This window comes from Rhynchophorus ferrugineus, unplaced genomic scaffold, assembly GCF_030347505.1.
Source record: "Rhynchophorus ferrugineus isolate W39M unplaced genomic scaffold, kcgeb_rfMv2 rfM3, whole genome shotgun sequence".
Taxonomy (NCBI): domain Eukaryota; kingdom Metazoa; phylum Arthropoda; class Insecta; order Coleoptera; family Curculionidae; genus Rhynchophorus; species Rhynchophorus ferrugineus.
The window spans coordinates 58557924-58579337 of NW_027472582.1; the positions used below are offsets into that span (position 1 = coordinate 58557924).

At 32.2% G+C, this 21414-nt stretch overlaps 1 protein-coding gene across 1 annotated transcript; it reads right to left on the reverse strand.

Moving 5' to 3' along the window:
* Window positions 1-716: 716 nt before the first annotated feature.
* LOC143192541 (uncharacterized) lies at window positions 717-2007 on the reverse strand. The gene is made up of 2 exons (XM_076397940.1): window positions 1701-2007; window positions 717-1598 (listed from the first exon to the last, which is right to left on the reverse strand). The coding sequence occupies exons 1-2, from the start codon at window positions 1975-1977 to the stop codon at window positions 733-735; spliced, it is 1143 nt and encodes a 380-aa protein (XP_076254055.1). The 5' UTR covers window positions 1978-2007; the 3' UTR covers window positions 717-732.
* Window positions 2008-21414: the final 19407 nt, after the last annotated feature.

Consider the following 21414-nt stretch of genomic DNA (forward strand, 5'->3'; position numbering starts at 1 on the left):
ATTGAGAGTTTGATCCCAATGAGCGTCATTTTCAAGCAATTGCAAACGTTGACAGGCTTCTCTGTAGGATCCACACAATTCACCATCAACAGTTCGTAACTGTTGGAATGATGTTGGGCCACGTACATTCACTAATAGCAGTCGTAAATAAAAACATTCATCATTGCTTGGATGTACTGAATAAATCCGGCCAATCGCATCGGTGGAATATACATCTGTATATCCTGGAACTGGTTTTCCTTGTTTCCGTCGTATAAATCTCCTTGAGGATTGATTCCAGGTATAATATTTTGGCATTTCAGAATATAGCAATGTTTGTGCGAAATCATCGTTTTGGCATGTCTCAAAAAAACTGGTTAATGTAGTAGATGGTGGCTGAGCAGCTCTTTGTACTGCGTTCTGTGCTGTAAAATACACTCTTTGTCCATTTTCTAAATGCACAGCTAAGTGAACAACAGAAGGGTGTCTCTCATGAATAGGAAAAGAAAATATTCGCCAAACTGCTTCATTACTACTGACATAGCGGCCCATTTGGTATTGGGTAACTTCATCATTAGAATTCTCTGCACCAATTCCAATCACAGCCATATCACTCCCTTTGGTTACATATTTGCAAATGTATTTAATCGATTTCACTGAATGGCAAGATTCAACGTTGATGTGTGCTTTGAATGTCTTTGATAAAATGGGTGAATATGGAACAATCCAACGATTATCTATTTCAATATCTTGTTAATTTAATTTGACAATTGTTGATTTTCCATTGTCTGCTGTCGATCTGCGACGATACAATGGATAACCGTCATTACCAGTAATTGTTTCCGATATTAATGTCCGTGGATATCGTTTTGAACATTTACCATCCATCATACACGGTGAATTTTGATTAAGAGTTCCACAGGGACCATGTATCATGTTTTTGATAACTACCTCATGCAATCCAGGATCTACTTGTACATTAGGGATTTCAGCTGATATCACTGCATCAACTTCATTTGGCCTTATCTTTTCAACCAACCAAATCAAAATGTGTGCATGTGGCAATCCTCGTTTCTGCCACTCCACAGAATACATCCAGCAGCGTGTCTCACCAAACACATTATGTTTTACGATGAAATTCATTAAAGATTTCAACTTTTGTCTAAAGACTCTGGCTGTAATATCATGACGATCAATGGATGATTTCCCAGGTAATAACTCCTGCTTAATTTCTATCCATTGCGGATTGAATGTAAATGTGATGAACAAATCTGCTGTACCATAATGACGAACATACGACATGGCATCTTGAGCATATTCGTGCATATGCCGAGGGCTTCCGATGTATGTTGCTGGAAGAATAGTCATCCGACCGACATTCTGTGCATTTCCATCAGTATTAATCGCATCTCGAAGGTGAATATACTCTTCAGATCGGAGTTTGGTTTGATTCAACCTGATGAATGTTAATCTCTCCGTTTCAATTTTAACATACATGTCATCAACATATTTGTGATATAATCGCCGACATTTCAATATGTGATTATCTGCATTTTCCCGAATCATTAGGCGGTATGAATAATAGTTCATTGAACTGACTTTTTTGTTGGTTTCAGAACCTGTAAACAGATTTTGTTTTAATAACATTCAAATATAAAATTAAAATACATAATATAGTGACTGAGATATTATCGCCATAGCTAAACTAATATTTTAGTTACCTGTAATGGGATTTATCATTTTTATTGATAAATCGTAGCCATCTTCACCTTGCCAAAATATAATGGGATATTGCAGTGCATCATATGAGCGGTGTGTTTCCTTTATAGGTTGTAATTGAAAATTCCGACGATGTAAAACAATATCACGGGATTCCAAGTTTTCTCCAACTACAACGATAGCAACTTCATCAATAGTTGGTGCATTAAAACGTCTTGTATGTTGACCTGCAGGTGTTTTATCAGCTCTGATTACAATTTTGTGATTATCGGATGGCATCAGATCCAGGGCAGTTTTAAACAATATAATCAATTGATTGTGTTGATGAAATAAAGTTTGTAATTGTTCTACAATAGACCTTTTTACTAAATTGTTATGTGCACAACGCAGATCAATTTCTTGTGGTGAATTGCCCATAAAATAAATTTGCAGGAATTTGTTGTCGCTATCTGACACTGGTAACAGTGAACCTGCTCTGTGATATATTTGCCCTTGTATCTGTAAATAAAAAAAATATTATGGTGTGGTATAAATTAATGGATTGTCAATGATCAAACTTAAATAATATTTGATCTTAAAAAGTATATATTTAGTTTTAACTAATATCTATCAAATATAAAATATAATAAAAGTGTCACTGAAACTGAATCACCATATAATATGATGACTAAGTGATATATTTCGTAATGATTAAGAAATTGAAGATTAGTAACACATCTTAACTTTGGTGACAGAAAATTTTGTTCGCTAAAATAATTATGAGTATATAGACTGCTATAATACATACCTTGAAAGTTGGCATAAAATTTTCCCGAACTGCATTTGTTGCCCCAAATGAAGTCATTTGAAAGCAATTGTTATATTGTTGAATATGTGTCAAAAAGTGTATAGAATCTGTTCCTATTCCTGAAACCAATGAGTACAATGGTTCTGGTGGTGGATCCAATTGTATCAATTTCACTTTACCATTTGCGCAACACAATCCATTGGCATCGTTTTTGTATTTTAATGCCTTACAGTGTGAGCAAACCAAGTTCATAGAACCAATAACAACACATTGGTAGTTACTGTAGTCAATTGACACATCGTAACTGAAAGCAGCTGGATTCAAACTTGCGCGATTATTAGTTGAATGTCGCGCTCGCGCTTCACGCGTTTGTGATATCCGAATTCTTTCACGTTCATTTCCGTCGTCACGTTCTTGTGCAGTACGATTAGATCGGTAATTAGCTTGGTTTATAGCATTTCTGGTTCTTCTACCTAAATTGCTTCGTCTTATAGGAGGCATATCAAATATAAATTATTTTTTCACTAATCACGAACTAAACAAACACTAACTAACTAATCACTCTGCACAAAACACGATATACGAATTTGTTTCGTGTATCACTTGACAATTCATCTGTCATCTGTCAAAAGTCATCTGTAATAGACAACTTTTTTTTTTAAATTTGATATGACTTGAACTCAAATCCTTTTAAGCCGTACGAATTGTTTTATTTATTTAAAATTTGAATTAAATTTTAAACAAATAAAAAATTTTAAATAAATAAAACAATTCGTACGGATTAAAAGGATTTGAGTTCAAGTCATATCAAATTTAAAAAAAAAAAGTTGTCTGTTACAGATGACTTTTGACAGATGACAGATGAATTGTCAACTGATACACGAAACAAATTCAAACAAAAAGGGCTATTTTTAGGGTTTTTCCAGCAATAATTCTAATTTTTCTCGCCGTAAAAACCATCCCTGAACTTCAACGAACATTTTAAAAAAAGATTTGGCCAAATTGGTCCAGGCGTTGTTGAGTTATGCGCTTAGGAACATATTTTGCGATTCATTTTTATATATAAGATTATATATTCTTCTGTCGAATAGATGTAAGATTTAAACAACAACACTAATACTTTATTTGATAGACGATTTATGACCTTTATAGCATTTGTCACCATATTGTCACAAAAACCGTGATATAAAAATTGCGAAGGACCACTCAGAGTGTTGAAGTTACTGAAGCACTGCTAAAGAAAGTGGTTCTGTAACTAAAAATCATGCTTATAATATGTACAGACAGCTTAACCAACCATGTAACATGGCATCAACGTAACATTGAAAAACTGCTCAGAACAGTATACTTTTCAAAACGTGAAAGTAGTATTCTTAAGGGCCATTCCAGAACTCAAACTCAATAATTGTTTCGAATTTTGGAAAGTATGATGGTCCAAATGTATTGTGATTACTTCTAAAAGCACAAATTATTTTTTTAAAACATTGTTTTATTTAAAATCTGATAACTTAAAAAGGTTTTAGTTATTCTAATAGGCTTTGTAGTAAGATAAGACAAGTCTTAAATAAATTTGATGTAATAGTAAAAACGTTGTATCAAATAAGTATTTTATGCATATAAATAAATATAGATATGTATGTGATATGTTCTGAATATTTTCGGCGCCTCGATATGACGACACCAAAATTCAAATTAATTTTTGTTCAAAGTACTATTCGTATACGAAAATAATCACACGATATAAAGTACCCGAAATAAATAAAACAAAAAAGCAGTAAAAACAAAACGCCAGCAAAATTAATGGTTATTGTTAAACAAAGAGATCAGTGAATCTAAATTGGTGCTTATTAAGGCATGTCGTTTACTGATGGCTGGACAGAGAACAATACGGTAGCATTAATTTAATGCCTGCAAAAAACTTCCAGTTCGGAAATTAATGGACCCATTTTGGTGTCACGATAAAAAAATATAACCAGTTTTTTTAGATATACCCAACGAAATTGACGTAGAATTTATTTAAAATTACAACATAATTTTACCTTGCCAGCGATTAATTTCATAAAAGGCATAATATATTTTATTTATGGAATTAGTAGTGTCAATCCATTACATATACACTTTAAACAGCTTTTAGAGCCTTTTTAATCGGTGTGCTTTTGCTAACTTTCTAGATGTTTCAGTAAATATTAAACTATCACTTCATTTATTGATATAACTGCTCAATAACTCAATTTAGTGATAATTTTCACTCTCAATATTGGACTATCGAATAGGCACTATAAATCACTAATTAATACAAAAAGCACGTGCGATAGTATACCAATAAATATAGTAATAAATATAAGAAATATAGTACTCTATTATCTGAATCTTAAGCTCGTGACCTAGAACTTAAGAAATAATGGAAGTATTAATATAACACAAATTTTAACATGAGTTTATAGTGTTTATAATAAAATTGTATACAAGATATCATAATTTTCAAATAATGTATAGAAACCAATTAAGCACTTTTATATGATTACTGGGTGAGTTATGTCATCAACTACTTCAGAAAAAATACAGTTCCTTGCCTTAGTATTTTTATACTACTTTTTCTCCCAAAATTCCTGTATATTTCAATAGTTTGAGACATATTTAAAATAACCTTATGGTTACCATTAATGATTACAGAAATAATTTATTTCTTGTCATCACATATTAAATACATATCCTTACCTACTCCAAAATTTAAATGTCTTTTAGTGTCATCTAGCTCAAAAGTGTTTTTAATTGTTTCAATACAAAGTTATCTTCTCTATAATAATTGAGTTGATATGTTTGCACCCAAAATAACACCGAAGAATTAAAAATTAGATTTAGGTTTAATCAAATTTAGATTTCTACCCGGCACCGCTGAAGTGTTCTTATTTATTTAAAAAGAAAGTTTCAGGACAACGCTGGTTATTCACTTTGATGCAGGAAAAGATTTCTGACTGAAATATAACTGTCTTGTTTAATAATTTACATCAAAAATACATAAAAATCATTATTTTGAGAGCATATTAACGTAGTTTTAAGTAACATACTACTACTTTTAAGTAATATCTTTTTCAGCAAAATTTTCATTTTTACGATCCATATGTTATATGTGCTACTGTACCGTTCAGAAATCTAAGTTATTCATGTTATTTATTAATTTTCTTAACTACTAACCCCGAACAAAATGCTGACTTTCAGTACAATGTACTAGTATAATGTAGTTCCCAGAAGAGAGGGAATAAGGAACTTAGGAATTGACAAGTGGAAATTTCCCTTTAAAAGTAAATTGCAACAATTTACCTTAAAGTTGCACTGAAATCAAAAAAGATTATTGTTACTATCATTATGGGGCCCCTAGTTAATAAAACCTCTCCTTCATGAAGACTTTGTTTCAATAAGAACCTCGTATCTTTACTTTAATACGGTGCTTTAAAGGAAGAACAAAAATGAAAGATCCCTTATTGCTACTTGAACATATCAAATGACTAAAGAGTTTACTTATAAATTGAGTTTATATCTAAGGATCTATTTCCTATTAAAATGTATTAAATTATAATTGTTATTTATTATAAAATTTGTTGAATGTTGAAGCTGTTTACTAAGCAGCTAAAAATGTTCAGGTCAGGTCAGTATGTATCAGGTATCTAGCGGAGTGCTGCCACTATACATAGTGCATAGCTGTAGGGTATGTAAATTATCATATATATATTCTCAATTAGAGAGCTGACCATGGATGGAATAAAGCAAGGGGTGTGTTATGTTATTTTAAAGGCTCACTATGTACATTATTATGTATGAGATATAACATCGCACAAACTCGGTGAACCCCTCCGTCCCAGAAAAGCTCTATAAGTCGGGACAGCCTTAATGACAAATTCATGTCATTTTTTGAGAGAGAAATAGATACCCTCAAAATTTCTGATTTAGAATGTCTTGCTTGTTATCTATTACGCCGCTCTGCCCATGTATATAGTGTTTTGTTTTACCAGTGTCCGAACCAAACAGTAATTTATTGTGGATGTATAGTCACCTGGTGCATCTTGTCAGCTGGTGTGTTTGCATATACGACAGATTTCTGATCGACAGATTTTGCTAATTCACCTAAAATTGCAGATCTTTCCTTGATTGAGCCTGACTGAACTTCTTAGTCATTTGGGTTAGCTCTCAGGCTCACTTGCACATTTGTTCCAAATGTTCTTACCTATTATTTCATATTTTATAAGATAACGTATATTCTTATTATTATTAATAAGCAACATTTTGTAATCATTTATTAAAAATCAAGCATCTGAACTTGAGCTTCATTACTGCTTAATCTAAGTATCTCCGAATGAACCTCGATACAAAACTTCACTGGAAGGAGTATAGGAAAATAAATTGGTTAATTGGAAGAATATCACAATTATCGATATATAATAAATTGTTATTATATAAGCAAATATTGAAACCTATATGGAGACACGGAATACAATTATGGGGATGGGTAGATTATGGAAAACTAACATAAATACAAAACAGATTTTCCAGACAGTCCTGAGAACTATTGTAATCATAGCGAGATACTACAGGATTAACCACTTATATCAAGACCTTCAGATGCCGACTATCATTATCCATGCCGACTGTCATCATATCATTATCCAAGTAATACAACTATTGAGTAACGCCAGAACAGGGCACAATAAACAGTGACGTGCATTTAATAGAAAAGCAGTAGTATTAATACATAAACATTGTTATACCAGAGAGTAAATTAGGGTCGATGGGTCCTCCTAGATATATACTAGGATTTAAGTTAATGTAAAGATAAATGGTAGGTTAGTCGGCAATGACTACTAACAATGTAATAAATAAACCAAAAAAATTAATAAAAATTACAGCAACCGGCTTGGTGGCGCAGTATTAAAGGCGATAGGACGGTCCTCCTACTATTGCGATAGTCGCTGGTTTGAATCCGTAAATGGTCGTAAATGTATATTTGTGATTGTTTAAAAATTTGTGATTGTCCTAGGCAAGAGTGTAATATCCGTCAAGGAAAATGATCCCAGTCACGCCAGCAACCAGGCTGGGTAAAACCGAATGTCGTCTGGGATGATTTCTAAAGTTGGTCATTCGCCATTTGGTAGGTTTAATGCTGAGGACTGTGGTTCAGACCCCATGTTAAACTGTAGTCCAGATAAACCCCTAGTTGGTAAAAGGAGACTTTAAAATATATTTGAAAAAAATTACAGCTTAGCCCAATAATAAACGCAATGACAAGCAAGGATAAGGCCAAAATGCTCTAGAACAATTTCCTTTATACTAATAGAATATTTTTGCAAATAATAAACTTTCCATTTAGTTGTTCCGAAGAGATTTCAAACAACTTAACTTGTAATACTCGTAAATTCGTGTAGGTTTAACCCTAAAATAGATTAATTAAAACGTGACAATACAAAGTAAATAGGATGTTGCTGGTATCCGTGGAAACATTGGCGACCCAAACAGAACTACGAATAAATTATGAGCGGTAACCGAAACCGAGATAAAGGCAAAATATACGTCGGCAAAACATTTACAGTTAGGCTGTCGCCGAAATATTCCGCTCGTACGGATCGCAAAAACAATCAATGCCGTAAAGATCGGTGTCCGTTCATCGTAAAAAGCCAATCGGAATTTCAAATAGGGCGAATTTGGCCAATTTAAAAGACAGGGCCAGAATGTGTTTGACTGTGTATGTGTCCGTGTATGTGTGCGCGCTTCTCTATATACGTTTTGTTATTTCTTTGCACGTAGACACTTATGGCATCAGAGAGTTTTTGATGGGACCACTAGTTTTCGATATTTTTGTTTCTTTACGGAGGTCGTGAAATAAAACGTTTTTCGTTTTTTTTTTGGCACGGTACAATTTAGGCAGCGATCGTTATCGATCTAGATTGTCTTGATATTGTTCTTTGTCTTTTGTGGAAAATTATTGATACTTCGTTAGCTGCAACCTAGTTGACAACGTAAAACGGAAATTAATAGTAGATTTTTACTTAGTTATTCTCCAAACACATTGTGACAACTACAACTATGACTAAAGATATAACATATATGACAAAAGAAATAAAATCTATCCAAGTAACATTCACAGAACAACATAAAACATATTGCATTCCACCGCAAAATATTGGCCATCCGCAATTTTAATTACTAAAGTGATATATTACATATAGAGATGTTATTGTGAAACAAGGCGAAAAATACACTAAACTACATCCAATATATTTAGGTATTTCTCAGGACAGTAACCTTATTGTTATATCTCCAGTACACAGCTGAGGTCCCGACCTCAAACACCAATACCGCGGTGATCTTGGTGATCGCGGAGAGCATATGATACGGTGATCTTATCATATTCACGAGGATCCAAAATCCCCAAGCAACCCCAAACTTAATCTCAACAAAATTTATTTGTAGCTGAAAACAAGGCGTATCAAGGTGAGTGAGACAAGATCTACTCATGTGATTTTCATCCTGCGAACTCTCGCAAGCAGATAAGCTTAATCATCAACGCTTAACTTGGAAAAAAAAATTGTTGGAAAAGCGTAAACAACTTGGGCTTACACAGAACCAAATGTATTGGCTCTTAGAGCGTAAATCCAAATGACTTTTGGAAAATAATATATTGCTATATAAGACTATTCTGAGGCCTATATGGACTTATGGTCTTGAACTGTGGGATATTACTAGCAAATACAATATAGCTATACTTCAGAAAGTGCTACGTGCCATCATTGACGTCACACATTTTGCTAGCAACAATCTAACTCAGCGCGATTTTAACCTAGAAACTATAATGAGAGTGATCTGAAATGCCAGTATAAAGTACTCTGAAATAATGTCAGAGGTCTCAAAAACACTAGCCAAACAATTAACGGTACGCAGTGTCAGTGAAGTACGTAGGCTAAAACGTTTACTCCCATCAGACCTGATTAATGGACACATAGAATAGTCTTTAGGGTAACATAGAATATTAATTAAAGTGTAATAGTTTATAAGTTTTTTCAGAAAATACTTTATTGAAGTGTTCTCCTAACATGTCTAATATAAATCCTACACTTTGATACCTAATATTTTGAGAAAGCTAAGAGAACAACAATAAATTAAGTTCCCTCTGCATAGAACAACACGATCTATCAACTTTTTATTTTACAATACTAACAAATTTATATTAACAATACTGAAGATTTAACTATATCCTAATATAAATAAACCAAACTCCTATCTTTAGACGTCCCATTAATCAGTCTATTGAGTCTTCAGTCTTCAAAAATGGTTTTCTACAAAATTATTACTTTTTGTTACTCGAGGAGTCAATAGGAGCTGAATTGGAAGAAAAAAAACGGATGTTCCAATAACTTTTATTCACTGATTTTAACGATAATCTTATAAGCTCCTCGAGTTAGTCAGTCATCTGATCGGAGAAATCATTCAGTACAAAATGAAAAACTTGAACTACAATAGTGATCAAATTGTATGTTTATTGGGGCTTCTATTCTTCTATTCCATCTCTCGTTGAGATCAAATATCGTTGACCTGATAAGCAAAGAATAAAATAATTAATCTAGTTATGCCATCTCTTGTCTAATATAATACTTATTAAACTTATTAAGCGATATTTTTGAAAATAATTCAGTTATATACAAAATATACAATAATTGACTGCACACAAATAAATAAAATTCTTGAATTTACCTCTTAAGGTTTTATTTTTCAGTTTCTATTTTTTTATTTAAAACTTGTTCTTGGCGTAATGAATGAACAATATTAGTTTCTTGCTTCGAAAAAATATTTTCTATAATACTTTGTCTTGATTGTTGATACATTTTGCAAACATCCACCTAGTGCGAAATTGAACTAAGCAAATTGGATAGAATTTCTAAAATTCTTATTCTCATATATCCTATATTAAAATTAAAATATGTTGGGTTATGAAAAGTGTAGGGTAGTATCATTTGCTCCCTCCTCAAAAACGACCACAGGGTTGTACAACTTGATTAAAAAATCCAGGGAATAGGGACGTTTATTAAGTAACAATTTTTCATAATAGTTCTCGTAGCTCGTGGCTAAGGAACTGTTTAGCATCTTCAATTCCTCCTTGGTGATTTTACAGTCTGAATTATATAAAACTACATCAATGAATGCTTCAAATATCTAGCGAAAATATTGCCACTTCAACGTCAACCTATCTTATTTTTTGACATTACAGACACATAAGATGTGTAAGTTTGAAAATAATTTTTTTAATACATACATAATAAGTTTGTTCAGAAAAGACAGAACGATCGAAAATCGCAACTCCCTATATAAAACATGACATTCATGACAAACATGACAGCCCACATTCAATTTACAATAGTATATCATGGAATGTAATCGAAACGGTGGCTTGAAAAATGAGAGTGTTATTTTCAATTTGCCCATTTTCGACCGAAAAAATCTCATTAACGCTGCGTAGCAGGCTACATTGTCCATTAACGAACCGCAGGCCTATCTCGTTTCTTGTCAATCAGAGGTATTTATCTGTATGTGGTCATGATTGGCTTTAAAATAAGTCTTATTCGTCGAATGCCGCACCAACAATGGTACGCTTTTACTCCATCGTTTAGCGCAATCCGCAAAAACTCTTCTTCGACGCCGGAAAAACCCACAACTGCTGTCCCATTGGCCCGCTTGGACCTATTAACTGGCCCATTCACATACTTAGACATGAGCTTTTTGTTCGACGTGCAGCATTTTTATTAACACCGCTTTACTATTCTGTGTGGGAAAATAATCTTTCGCGTGTGTGTTTGTGGGTATATATGTGTTTGTTTTAATGTGGGCCACTGAAATTTGTTCTTGTTTAGAAGAAAATTATCGAAACCCGAGAAACTTACGATCTGAAAGATATAATGTATGATCGTATGTTAACTTGCTAATCTCTTATACCAAACCGTTATTTTTTGCTAAAACACATTTCGTAGCCTTTTTCAATTAAAGTTATATTTTATATCTTCTTATCATATATATTACCTTTCGTTACTTTTACCTAAAAATTAGGAATATGATTTGCCAATTTTAAAAACGTAGTTTAACAAAGATACATCAACAAATTTCGGCGTATATGAAAGTACAGAATCAGAAGTATAACTAGTACATTTTTAGCGATCGCTACAACCCTTTAGGCTACCACGTATTCATCAACATTAAGTTCAAAGGTTGGCAACGCTAGTGTATTGGTACAATGTGGTTCCCGGCTATCAAAGACCACCAAAGCGCGGTCTCGCTCTCCTATCTTGCCGAAAGAGCGACATTACACGCTTTAAACATCTTTACAGGCGCATACCACATAATAATAATTCGGTTTCCGTGCCAAATATTCAAGCCTTCATCAAGCTGGTCGCGTCGCAGCAACAATCTACCAGGCATTAAGAAAAGGTCCAAAAACTGGAGCCATCGTTTTAGATGTTTCCAAAGCTTTCGATAATGTGTGGCACCACAGTCTAATATTGAAAGAAAAACAGCTTGGTTTAACGAATGACCTACTCTGCCTGATAGATTCATACTTGGATGGTAGGCCGTTCCAAGTGAGGATCGGTAATACAGTTTCCTCTCGAAAACAGATTTCCGCAGGAGTCCCGCAATGTATTCCACTAGCCCCCACCCTGTTCAATCTTTACATGGCTGATTTCCCACTCCACAAATATTCCTACACAGCATTTTATGTAGATGATACTGCTTTTTTCACAACCGTTACAGTCCCGACTCTACTCGCGACAGACATCAAGTCCATCTGAACTTTTGAAAATCTGGCGGCTGCAGATAAACCCAAGCAAAAGCTATTCAGGATATTCTGTTCTACAGCAAGAAGGACTTCCGGGTCTATCGCCTCCAAATCGATAAAGTCTCTATTCCCTGGTTCCAGAAATTATCATACTTCGGTCTCCATTTCGACCGCGGGTTCCAGTGATCAGCCTAATTTCAGCACGCTATCTGCAAAGAAAATTTTGTATATAGTCTACTCTTCCCACTATTCTGCAGAAGAAGTAAACTCCCAATCTCCCAGAAAGCGACTCTGTATAAAATGTTAATCCAGTTTGCCTATACAGAGCACTGGTGTGGAACAGATATGTCTTTGAGAGACAACTTGAACTACTCCAAGTGTTCCAAACGAAAAAAGTCCACGCGTTACTCAATGCCCCATAGTTTATGAGGAATGTCGAATTAGGCATCCCATACAGAGCAAGTGTTGAATGACCATTAATATTCCGATGTCGATGTGGATGATAGAAGAGATGATATGATAAAGAGTTTTTTAACGGACCCACGGCCATGGTTGGTTCCGTTCGTAAATTTATAAATAAGCCATACCGTACTCTAGTAAGCCCAGTGAGTTCGTTATTATTTACATCCAAGTGTAGTTGAAACTGTCAGTTCTGATCAATCAAGGGAACTTGAAGTTGGTGTCAATCTGTGAATCGCTGGTGCTAACAATAAACAAATAAAAGGGTTCCAACGGCAGTCTGCTAAGAGAGCTATCGAAGAAGTGACAGACTTTTTGTTGCTTGACAAGTAATGAAACTGCAACTGCAACGCTAAGGTTTATATCGGCGTTTTCAGTGTATTTGTGTCTGAGCTATTTTCTTTTCTTTTGGATCCTTTTGAGGACGGTTGATTGATTAATAAAGTTAACTATCTGAAAATTTTTTGAAAGTTTGATTTAGGTTTTCCTGTTCAGTTCACTGAGCCGGTTCCTTGCTAATAACACCAAAATCATCATTACTAAATTTATGACTCCACAACTGACATTCTGGATATGGAGTTACGGCAGTAGTGAATGCTAAAAATGCAAATTTAAGCATTCTATGATTATACCTGTATATATATTCCCGTACCATCAAATTTAACAATTAGATTAGGTATATTATGTTATTTACATCAAGTGAAACATTAGCACTTTCATAAATAGATCCCGATGATAAAAATACGCATGAGAGTATTTGACATTTTCCCCTTGTGATTTTTTTTTATTTTCACTTTCATTGAAAAAATAATAAATATACTAGAAAATACTTTGTTAGGGTTCTACTTCTGATTATAACTTCCGTTAGTATGAAATATATTTGAAGACATTCTACTTTATAAAAAAAATAGACTACTTTGCGTTCTCTATACATATAAGTTATTTTACAATGATTGTATTTACCATTTAAAAAGGTATTGAAGATATCTATTATATATATATATATATATATATATATATATATATATATATATATATATATATTTGTGTATAATAGATATATTGAAGAATGAACAAAATTAAATTAAAATAGCAGTTGTTATATGCTATATCTTCTCTTATTTTATTCTATAAAACATAAAAAACTTAAGGCGTTTTATGAAAATTATAAAAAGATAACTTTCCGGTCAAAAGTTTTGGTGGTTAAATAACAATCGTTGGGTTTCTTCATTAATAACAGTGAAAAGATATTAACGTAACACTTATATATGTTTTTCTTAATAGAGTCTTAATTGAATCAGTTAACATTTTTGTTTTTTTTAATTATTATTCAACAATACTATCAATAAGCATGACACATCATCGACCTTCAATTTCAAAACCTTTTCTATACTCATCATATGTTGATTGTCGTTTTGTTCTTTTTTTCTTAACTGACCTCCATGACATTTTCATATGAAGGTGCTCTTCATCCACTACTATTTAGTTGCGTGACTATAACAATTTTACAGCAAATAATAGCACATATCAATTCGCTTCAAATTATTCCTGAGGGTTAAAACGACCTCTTCTAATGTTGGCGTCCACGAAATAGAGCACGCCAAAGAATCGGACAGCGCACAATTTCCTCGAAACGAAAATGAGATTTAAACCGATAAAACAAGTGAAATAATAGGTGTACAGCTACTGTTGGGCAGTTAAAAATCCACAGATGATTAATGTAAATGTTATGTATAGAGATTGCCTCTGAGAGCTCGTGCGCATTTATGGTCATCAGGGATGTGATTCACGGGTTCTACTGTAATATTGGGTTCACAGTGACTTGGTTTTACAGGTGAACAGGTGACATGTCATTTAATTGTGTGGTTATAATATTTTCTTCGTGTTCTCGTTTAAAATTATTAAAGCATATTAATATTATATATATATATATATATATATATATATATATATATATATATATATATATATATATACATATGACATGAACGGCTATAAAAGTGACACAAACTGTGTAAAAGCTTTAATACTTATATTAATTATATTTTAACATATACACCTGAATTTCTCTGTGCAGTAATTTTTTTCAGTTTCAGTAACTGAAATTCATAATTATACCATATAAGTTTTTCTTCAGACATTAAGGTAATGATGAAGTCTTTTTAGCCCATAAGTTAGACAACAACATAATATAGTTTATTATCTACTATCAATTCATTCTCCATTTTTTATATCTTAGATGAGTAACTTGTTGCTCAGGCCTTGTTTCATCGTCAGTAAGGTTTGGAGGGAGTGTCTACTTCTCAACCAATACACTGGGGGTTGGTAGCTTACAACATTATTCACTATATCTCATTATGTTAGTGCATTATTTTTCAGTTCGCCTTCTATTATCTTGATCCATGTTTTTCAGAGCTGTTCGCTGAAATTTCCATTCAAAATTTATATTTCACCGTAGATATCAGTGAGGAATTCTATTAGAATTGAACATATCCAAACCATTATTAGCTACCTTTGTGAATTTGTTCTTCCATTGCGCACTGATTGTCGCATCTCAAATGACTGACTTAATGCCTAATACGATCTCGGAGAGAAACATGTCAAACCTACAGATGTCAGACCGTAACAATCTCCAAGATTCGGAGCTATTCATAAAGATGAGAGTGCAAAAGATGTGAATTTTAGTCTTCATGGTTATATCTTCACAGCTCATTTGTTGGGATATAGTTAAGCAAGATGACGGTCAAAATAATTTTTTCGATGATATATTATTAATATATTTAATTTATAGGTAACTAGATCTATTCATTCAACGTACATTCTCTTGAAATAAAACATCCTCATATATTATCAATATCCTCATTCAATACTCTATATAAGTAAACGAATTCAATAGTATCCAAACTAGATTAATCTAGACATTCTATTATTCTTGCGGTATTTTGAAAATATTGTGGTAAAAATTCATATTTAGTGAATTATAATATTTTCTATTATAATGAATGTAGGGGTGGTTATTCATCTTTGAGGTAACAATAACATTATGATGATATTAAAAGTTGTTCTCTGGATTTTACTATTGTGACTAGTAATATATTTCAAAAGATTTTTAAATATTACTCTTACTGGTTCAATAATAATTTCTTATGACTATTATATTATATACATGACATGTAGTATATTAGGACTTCATCCCTTGAGTAACATATTATCTTAAGTCTATATATAATCAGATCAGATGTTGTTTTAGTCGTTTTAGTTCACGCACTTTAACATCACGTTTTAAACCACTTAACATAAATATTTTCAATTTCACTCGCTATTGGTTCTAAAGAGATATCGCGTTGTATCACTTTATTATGGCCATAGTACAAAGCATCGACAATGACTCATTTTACTTTGTTTTGAAACCAATATATGATGGCTATATTGGACTTGCTAGCAGTATCCCAGTGTTGGATTTAATATGACCAAATACGCTTAATTATTGATTCGTATAGCAATACCTTGTTATTTGACGATATGTTGGATTTGCGCCAGAAAGCCAATACATTTGATATAGTTTAAGTCGAAGTTGTTTTCGATAAGTATGTACTTCTTCTAGGTCAGGTCAAGATGCATAACTTGATATTTAATTTTTTATTGCTTCAAGAAATTGGCAATTATTTATATTAGCTGGGGAGCATGTTGTTCTATGGAGAGTAAATGTAACATAGATAAGTTCTCCTTTATTTGATTTAATACGGCACTTTTCCAGCCAAATTTGAATTTTATCAAGGTGTGTTTGGAAGTTTTTTAATGCTGTTGAGAGACTAAGATGGCTGTGTCGTCTGTACATATTTGTAGATTTTTGTGGTTGGTTCTCTACCTTATTACGAAATCATATAATAGTTACTACATTCTATTTTTTTCTTTTATTTTCTGTTCTTTTTCGCTACTCACTATTCATTTAATTCCACAATAAAAAACAACAAATCAGATCATAGATAATCATCCAATTTTCGTATATTTTCGGACTTAGTAAGTAGATATTAGTGATGAATACGGCAAATAAGATGGATATTCTCATGTAAATTGAACCTACTTCGAAATTAAATAAGGACCTCCCGAAACATCCAAAAATAATCAAATTTCATTCTTCACTTTTATTTAACAAAAATAAAGAACATTTTAAAATAAATTATGTACATAATAATCGTTGTAATAACTAAATAAAAATAAACAAAAACCTTATTTAACCTATCTACTACATGTATTTTATATTCTACTATATACACACAATTTAGCTTACTACCTACCTAAATGTATTTATCTATTTACAATATTATTTTAATTACTATCAATTGACTACTTTCAAGTCGATGCCGAACCCACATATTTTATTTAAAAATGTTTTTTTTGTATTAAAAATCTTTTTAAAAAAAGTAAAATATAATTAGTTCTTAATTTTTAGTGAGTTCCTTATTTAGTTCTGGGTCATATTGGTACATTCATTGAATGGTATAATTAAGTTTTTATTATTTTGCCTCAATGAAAAATTATCGTGGACAGATTTGGAGCTATTAAGTTGAATTTTCCAATATTTCGTCAATTTGTAGGTTTTGTTGACTGCCACTATAAATATATATATATATATATATATATATATATATATATATATATATATATATATATATATATGTTACAGTCGAACATAGAACCTCCTCATATTTCGAAGTCGGTTAAAAATTCATATGTACGTCACAATATTATTGAGCATTAATAGGGATGACTTGGTTCTTGAAGAATAACAAAAGCAAAATATTTCGATAGAACTAAACCATCGCCACCCAGTCCACTAACGAATACCGGCGTATTATTAAGCTTTTACATAAAGTCTCGACAAATTGTTCATTTACATACGCGCGTCCGTCGAGGTTGCGACCGCTTTCGCGCTATCTTATTTATCGTTGTATCATAGTGTTCTAATATTATCGCTGAATTCAATTGTGACCCTAAGATTAATGGATATTGGGACCGTGTAGATGTAAATTACCGGTCCATTCGAGCCACAAACGGACGAGACAGACGCGAAGAAAGAGAGGGAGAGACGAAGAATGTCCGATAAATGACGAACTTTATTTGATTTCTATAATGCTAATCGGCTAAAGTGATGTAATGGCCAAGTTCAATGTAAATACGCTTTACAATGGTATCTTTGATTAAGCTTAAGTGTCTAACGGTTCGTTTCTGAGATACTGTGTTGTCTTTTGTCGTGATTACTCCTCATCTAGACACCAGCTTCTAACAGAATGTCATAACAATAGACGGTTAAATTTCAATTTTTTTTTCAATCGTTCTACTTCCAATAGGAGACATATCTCCAACCTTAATTTATGGTTCAAATATTTTATTCTATGGTCAAAAATTAAATGCATTTTAAAAAGTTCAAAGATCAAAGATTTCGTTCTAGTATCAACTAAGTAAGAACTAAGACAAATATCCAAAAATGTTAAGTCATATGTAACATTTGCAATACTAACCCTTGTTTAATTAATTGGAAAAAGGTAGGAATATTATTGAGTTTAAGGGACCTTTGGTAACCTTTGGGTCTTTGACCTTAGAGAGACATGAATAAAGTAAATAATCATTCCATAAATATATCCAAACCACTGTAATATGTATCTTTGGATTTATTACTCGACTGTGCACTAATAAGGGCATCGAAATCGAATAACCTTTAAGAATTTAGAGCACGTCTATCAGCTCCAAAATATTATATTATCCAATATTACAGACAGGTTAACAATATCATAATGTAGATTGATTGAATAGCAAGGTTAGGTGGAGAATTAGCGCGGTAATACAGAAATATATTTGAAGCTACATAGTAGGAATTTATGAATATTCTTCCACCTAGATGGAGTTAATGTGGCTACACCCAATTTTTAAATTTGATTTGATGAAAATTTTATTAGGCTTATTATATTATAGGAATTTTAATGCTAGTCAGACGGATGTTAGAATTCTAAAGTTGCCGCTAAATTTTGGATATTCAAAATTGGTTTGAGTCTGTAAATTGTCTAAAAGGGGTATCTAATATGAAAGTCTTCTATTGAATCACCTAGAAGGAACCCAAAACGTGTGAAATAATATGTATTTAATTTGTGGAATTTTTGATGCCAGATATGTAATTCTTCTTTAAATTTTTTTGACAATTTACTTGAATTGCGTGGGGCTAAACGCATATGTGAGAATTGAAGGATGGGCACGTGGTGAAGTGATAGAAACCAGCGGGATTATTTATTATTTATTCGAGTGATTGACACTTTAGAGACGACACAGCTACTCGAGGGAGCCCGGAGAAGAAGAAGCCGTCGAGTTTCTGTGATGGGGTTTTATGGGTCTAATTCCATCGTTGTGTCCTTGATTGAGGCTTGACTAGGGTGTTTTCTCTTTTAATGTTGGGAACGTTAAAATTGATTGTTATCGCTAATTGTTCTGATACAGCATGGATGCATGAAACATATACTGCTGGTTTCAAGCATATAAATGATTTCTAGTCCATCTGCAAACACAATGGTAGTGGAATCAACAAGTGGGAAATTGCAGCTTGATATAGAAAAAATATCATTTAATGCTGAAATGCTGGCTAAAAATAGATGGGAAAAATGCCAACATTTAGAATGAGAATTATGTAAAAATATAACATGGTGGTTCAACAATTTTACGATGGGTGATAATACAACTTAATGTTCTTTTACGAGTCAGTTATTTTCGGAAAATTCCGTTCCACAGATAAGATAAAACAACAGTTCATATTCAATAATTCATAAACAATGTTTTAACTTCCGTTAGTTTTTATCGATTTATAAAATTTTGGGAAATACATATGATGAATTAATACTAATATATTAATCCCGTACTCGCCTTACAACTTATGCGAGTACAACATAACACAATTCATTAATTTATAAACTAAGATTTTACTAAGCATATCTAAAGCAAGTTGTAATTAATCGAAAATATATAATATATTTTTTTTTATTTACTTGTTATATTTGATTTTTTTGTTATTATTTAAATTAATACGTAATATATAGTTATATATTAATACATGTATAAATAAATAACAAAAGTATAACATAATAAATATACAAGTACCGACATAATTAATCTATATAGTGGTCGACTATTGCTATAATGACATGGTTATAAATTTATCTTTGTGATGTTTCTAGTTGTAATTCGCCATAGACAAGGGTGTAAAATTCGAAATGAGTTTACGCCAGTAACAAGGCTGGTTAAGTCCGGATGTCTTCTGGTATATTTTCTAAATAGGTCACTCATCAATCTATGGGAGTTAATGGTGTGAACCCCATGATAAATCGTAGTTCCAGTGAGTAAAGGCTCTGAGAAGTTGACTTGATTAAAATATACATACATACAGATATATATAACAAACAGTAATAATGAATAACTTTAATAAACTTGCTGATAATAAATCTCAATTCTTAGTTAAACTTAAAAGTTAGAGGAATACTACTTTTATGCATTCATTCAATGTCTTGTCGATTTTAATACTGTATATTTTGAATTTAATTAATCTGATTAATTAGGTAAAACTTGAAGGTAGAAAATTCGTAATATATAACGATGAGTATGCATTTGGAGAAATCAGATTATGTTGAGAATCAGATATCATAATCGATATTTAAAATTTTCGGTCGCCATTGTCAAGAATTTGATCATTTGATTGGTATCAAGTTACGAGATTAGAAATGAAAACCAAACGATATCTAGATTTAAAATACTTTCTGTACACTTGAACCCTATTGACAAAAATTACTCTATATATTTATAAGACAACATTTTAAAATAATATACATTATATTTCATGGTGTTAATTTATAAAAAAACGATAATATACTCACAGTCTAATATAAACATAAAAAGTAATTTAAAAGAAGTCTGTTACGTGACATGTAAACATTATTCAAAAGAAGCTGAAACTCACATTTATTAAAAGAGGGAAACCAATAGAATGGTACTTTAAAGTAATTAGATCGACTAGATATCTTCGAGATCTTTATCTTTAAATACCCAAAAATACCTGAAAAATCCTTGACCGTGTAGATGAAATAACAGTAATTTTGAGATATACCACACATGTTATTAATTAAGATAATCATCAGATAGATAAAACATATGATATTGGGATTGATTCATTTTTAATTAAATTTAATTAAATACATATTAATCAAAATATTGTTTCTATCTTTTTAGCAACATAGCGATAGCGTTTCGAAATAACGATGGTAGCGATCATTGATCCAGTCCAGTTTCCCACTTCTTCAGTATTTCACAACTCTATGCCAGCTATGCTTGGTGAGTACTCTAGTATCTGTCTCGGCAGAGCTTTCTATTAGAACTGCAACAATTTATGCTTCAAAATTCTTATTACTTATTCAGGAAGATAACTTCAAATAATATTCAAAGATAACTTCTTGCAATAATTCGTTCCATTTGTTCTCTCCAACTCAGATCGGTAGATGCATGGGCATTTTCATTTGGGTTTTAAATTTTACGGGCAAAGATATCTTAAATCAGTGTCAATGGCTCTCCTGGATTAATCCATAACTTTTTGAGCTTGGGATTGTCGTAGAAGGTCCACCAGTTC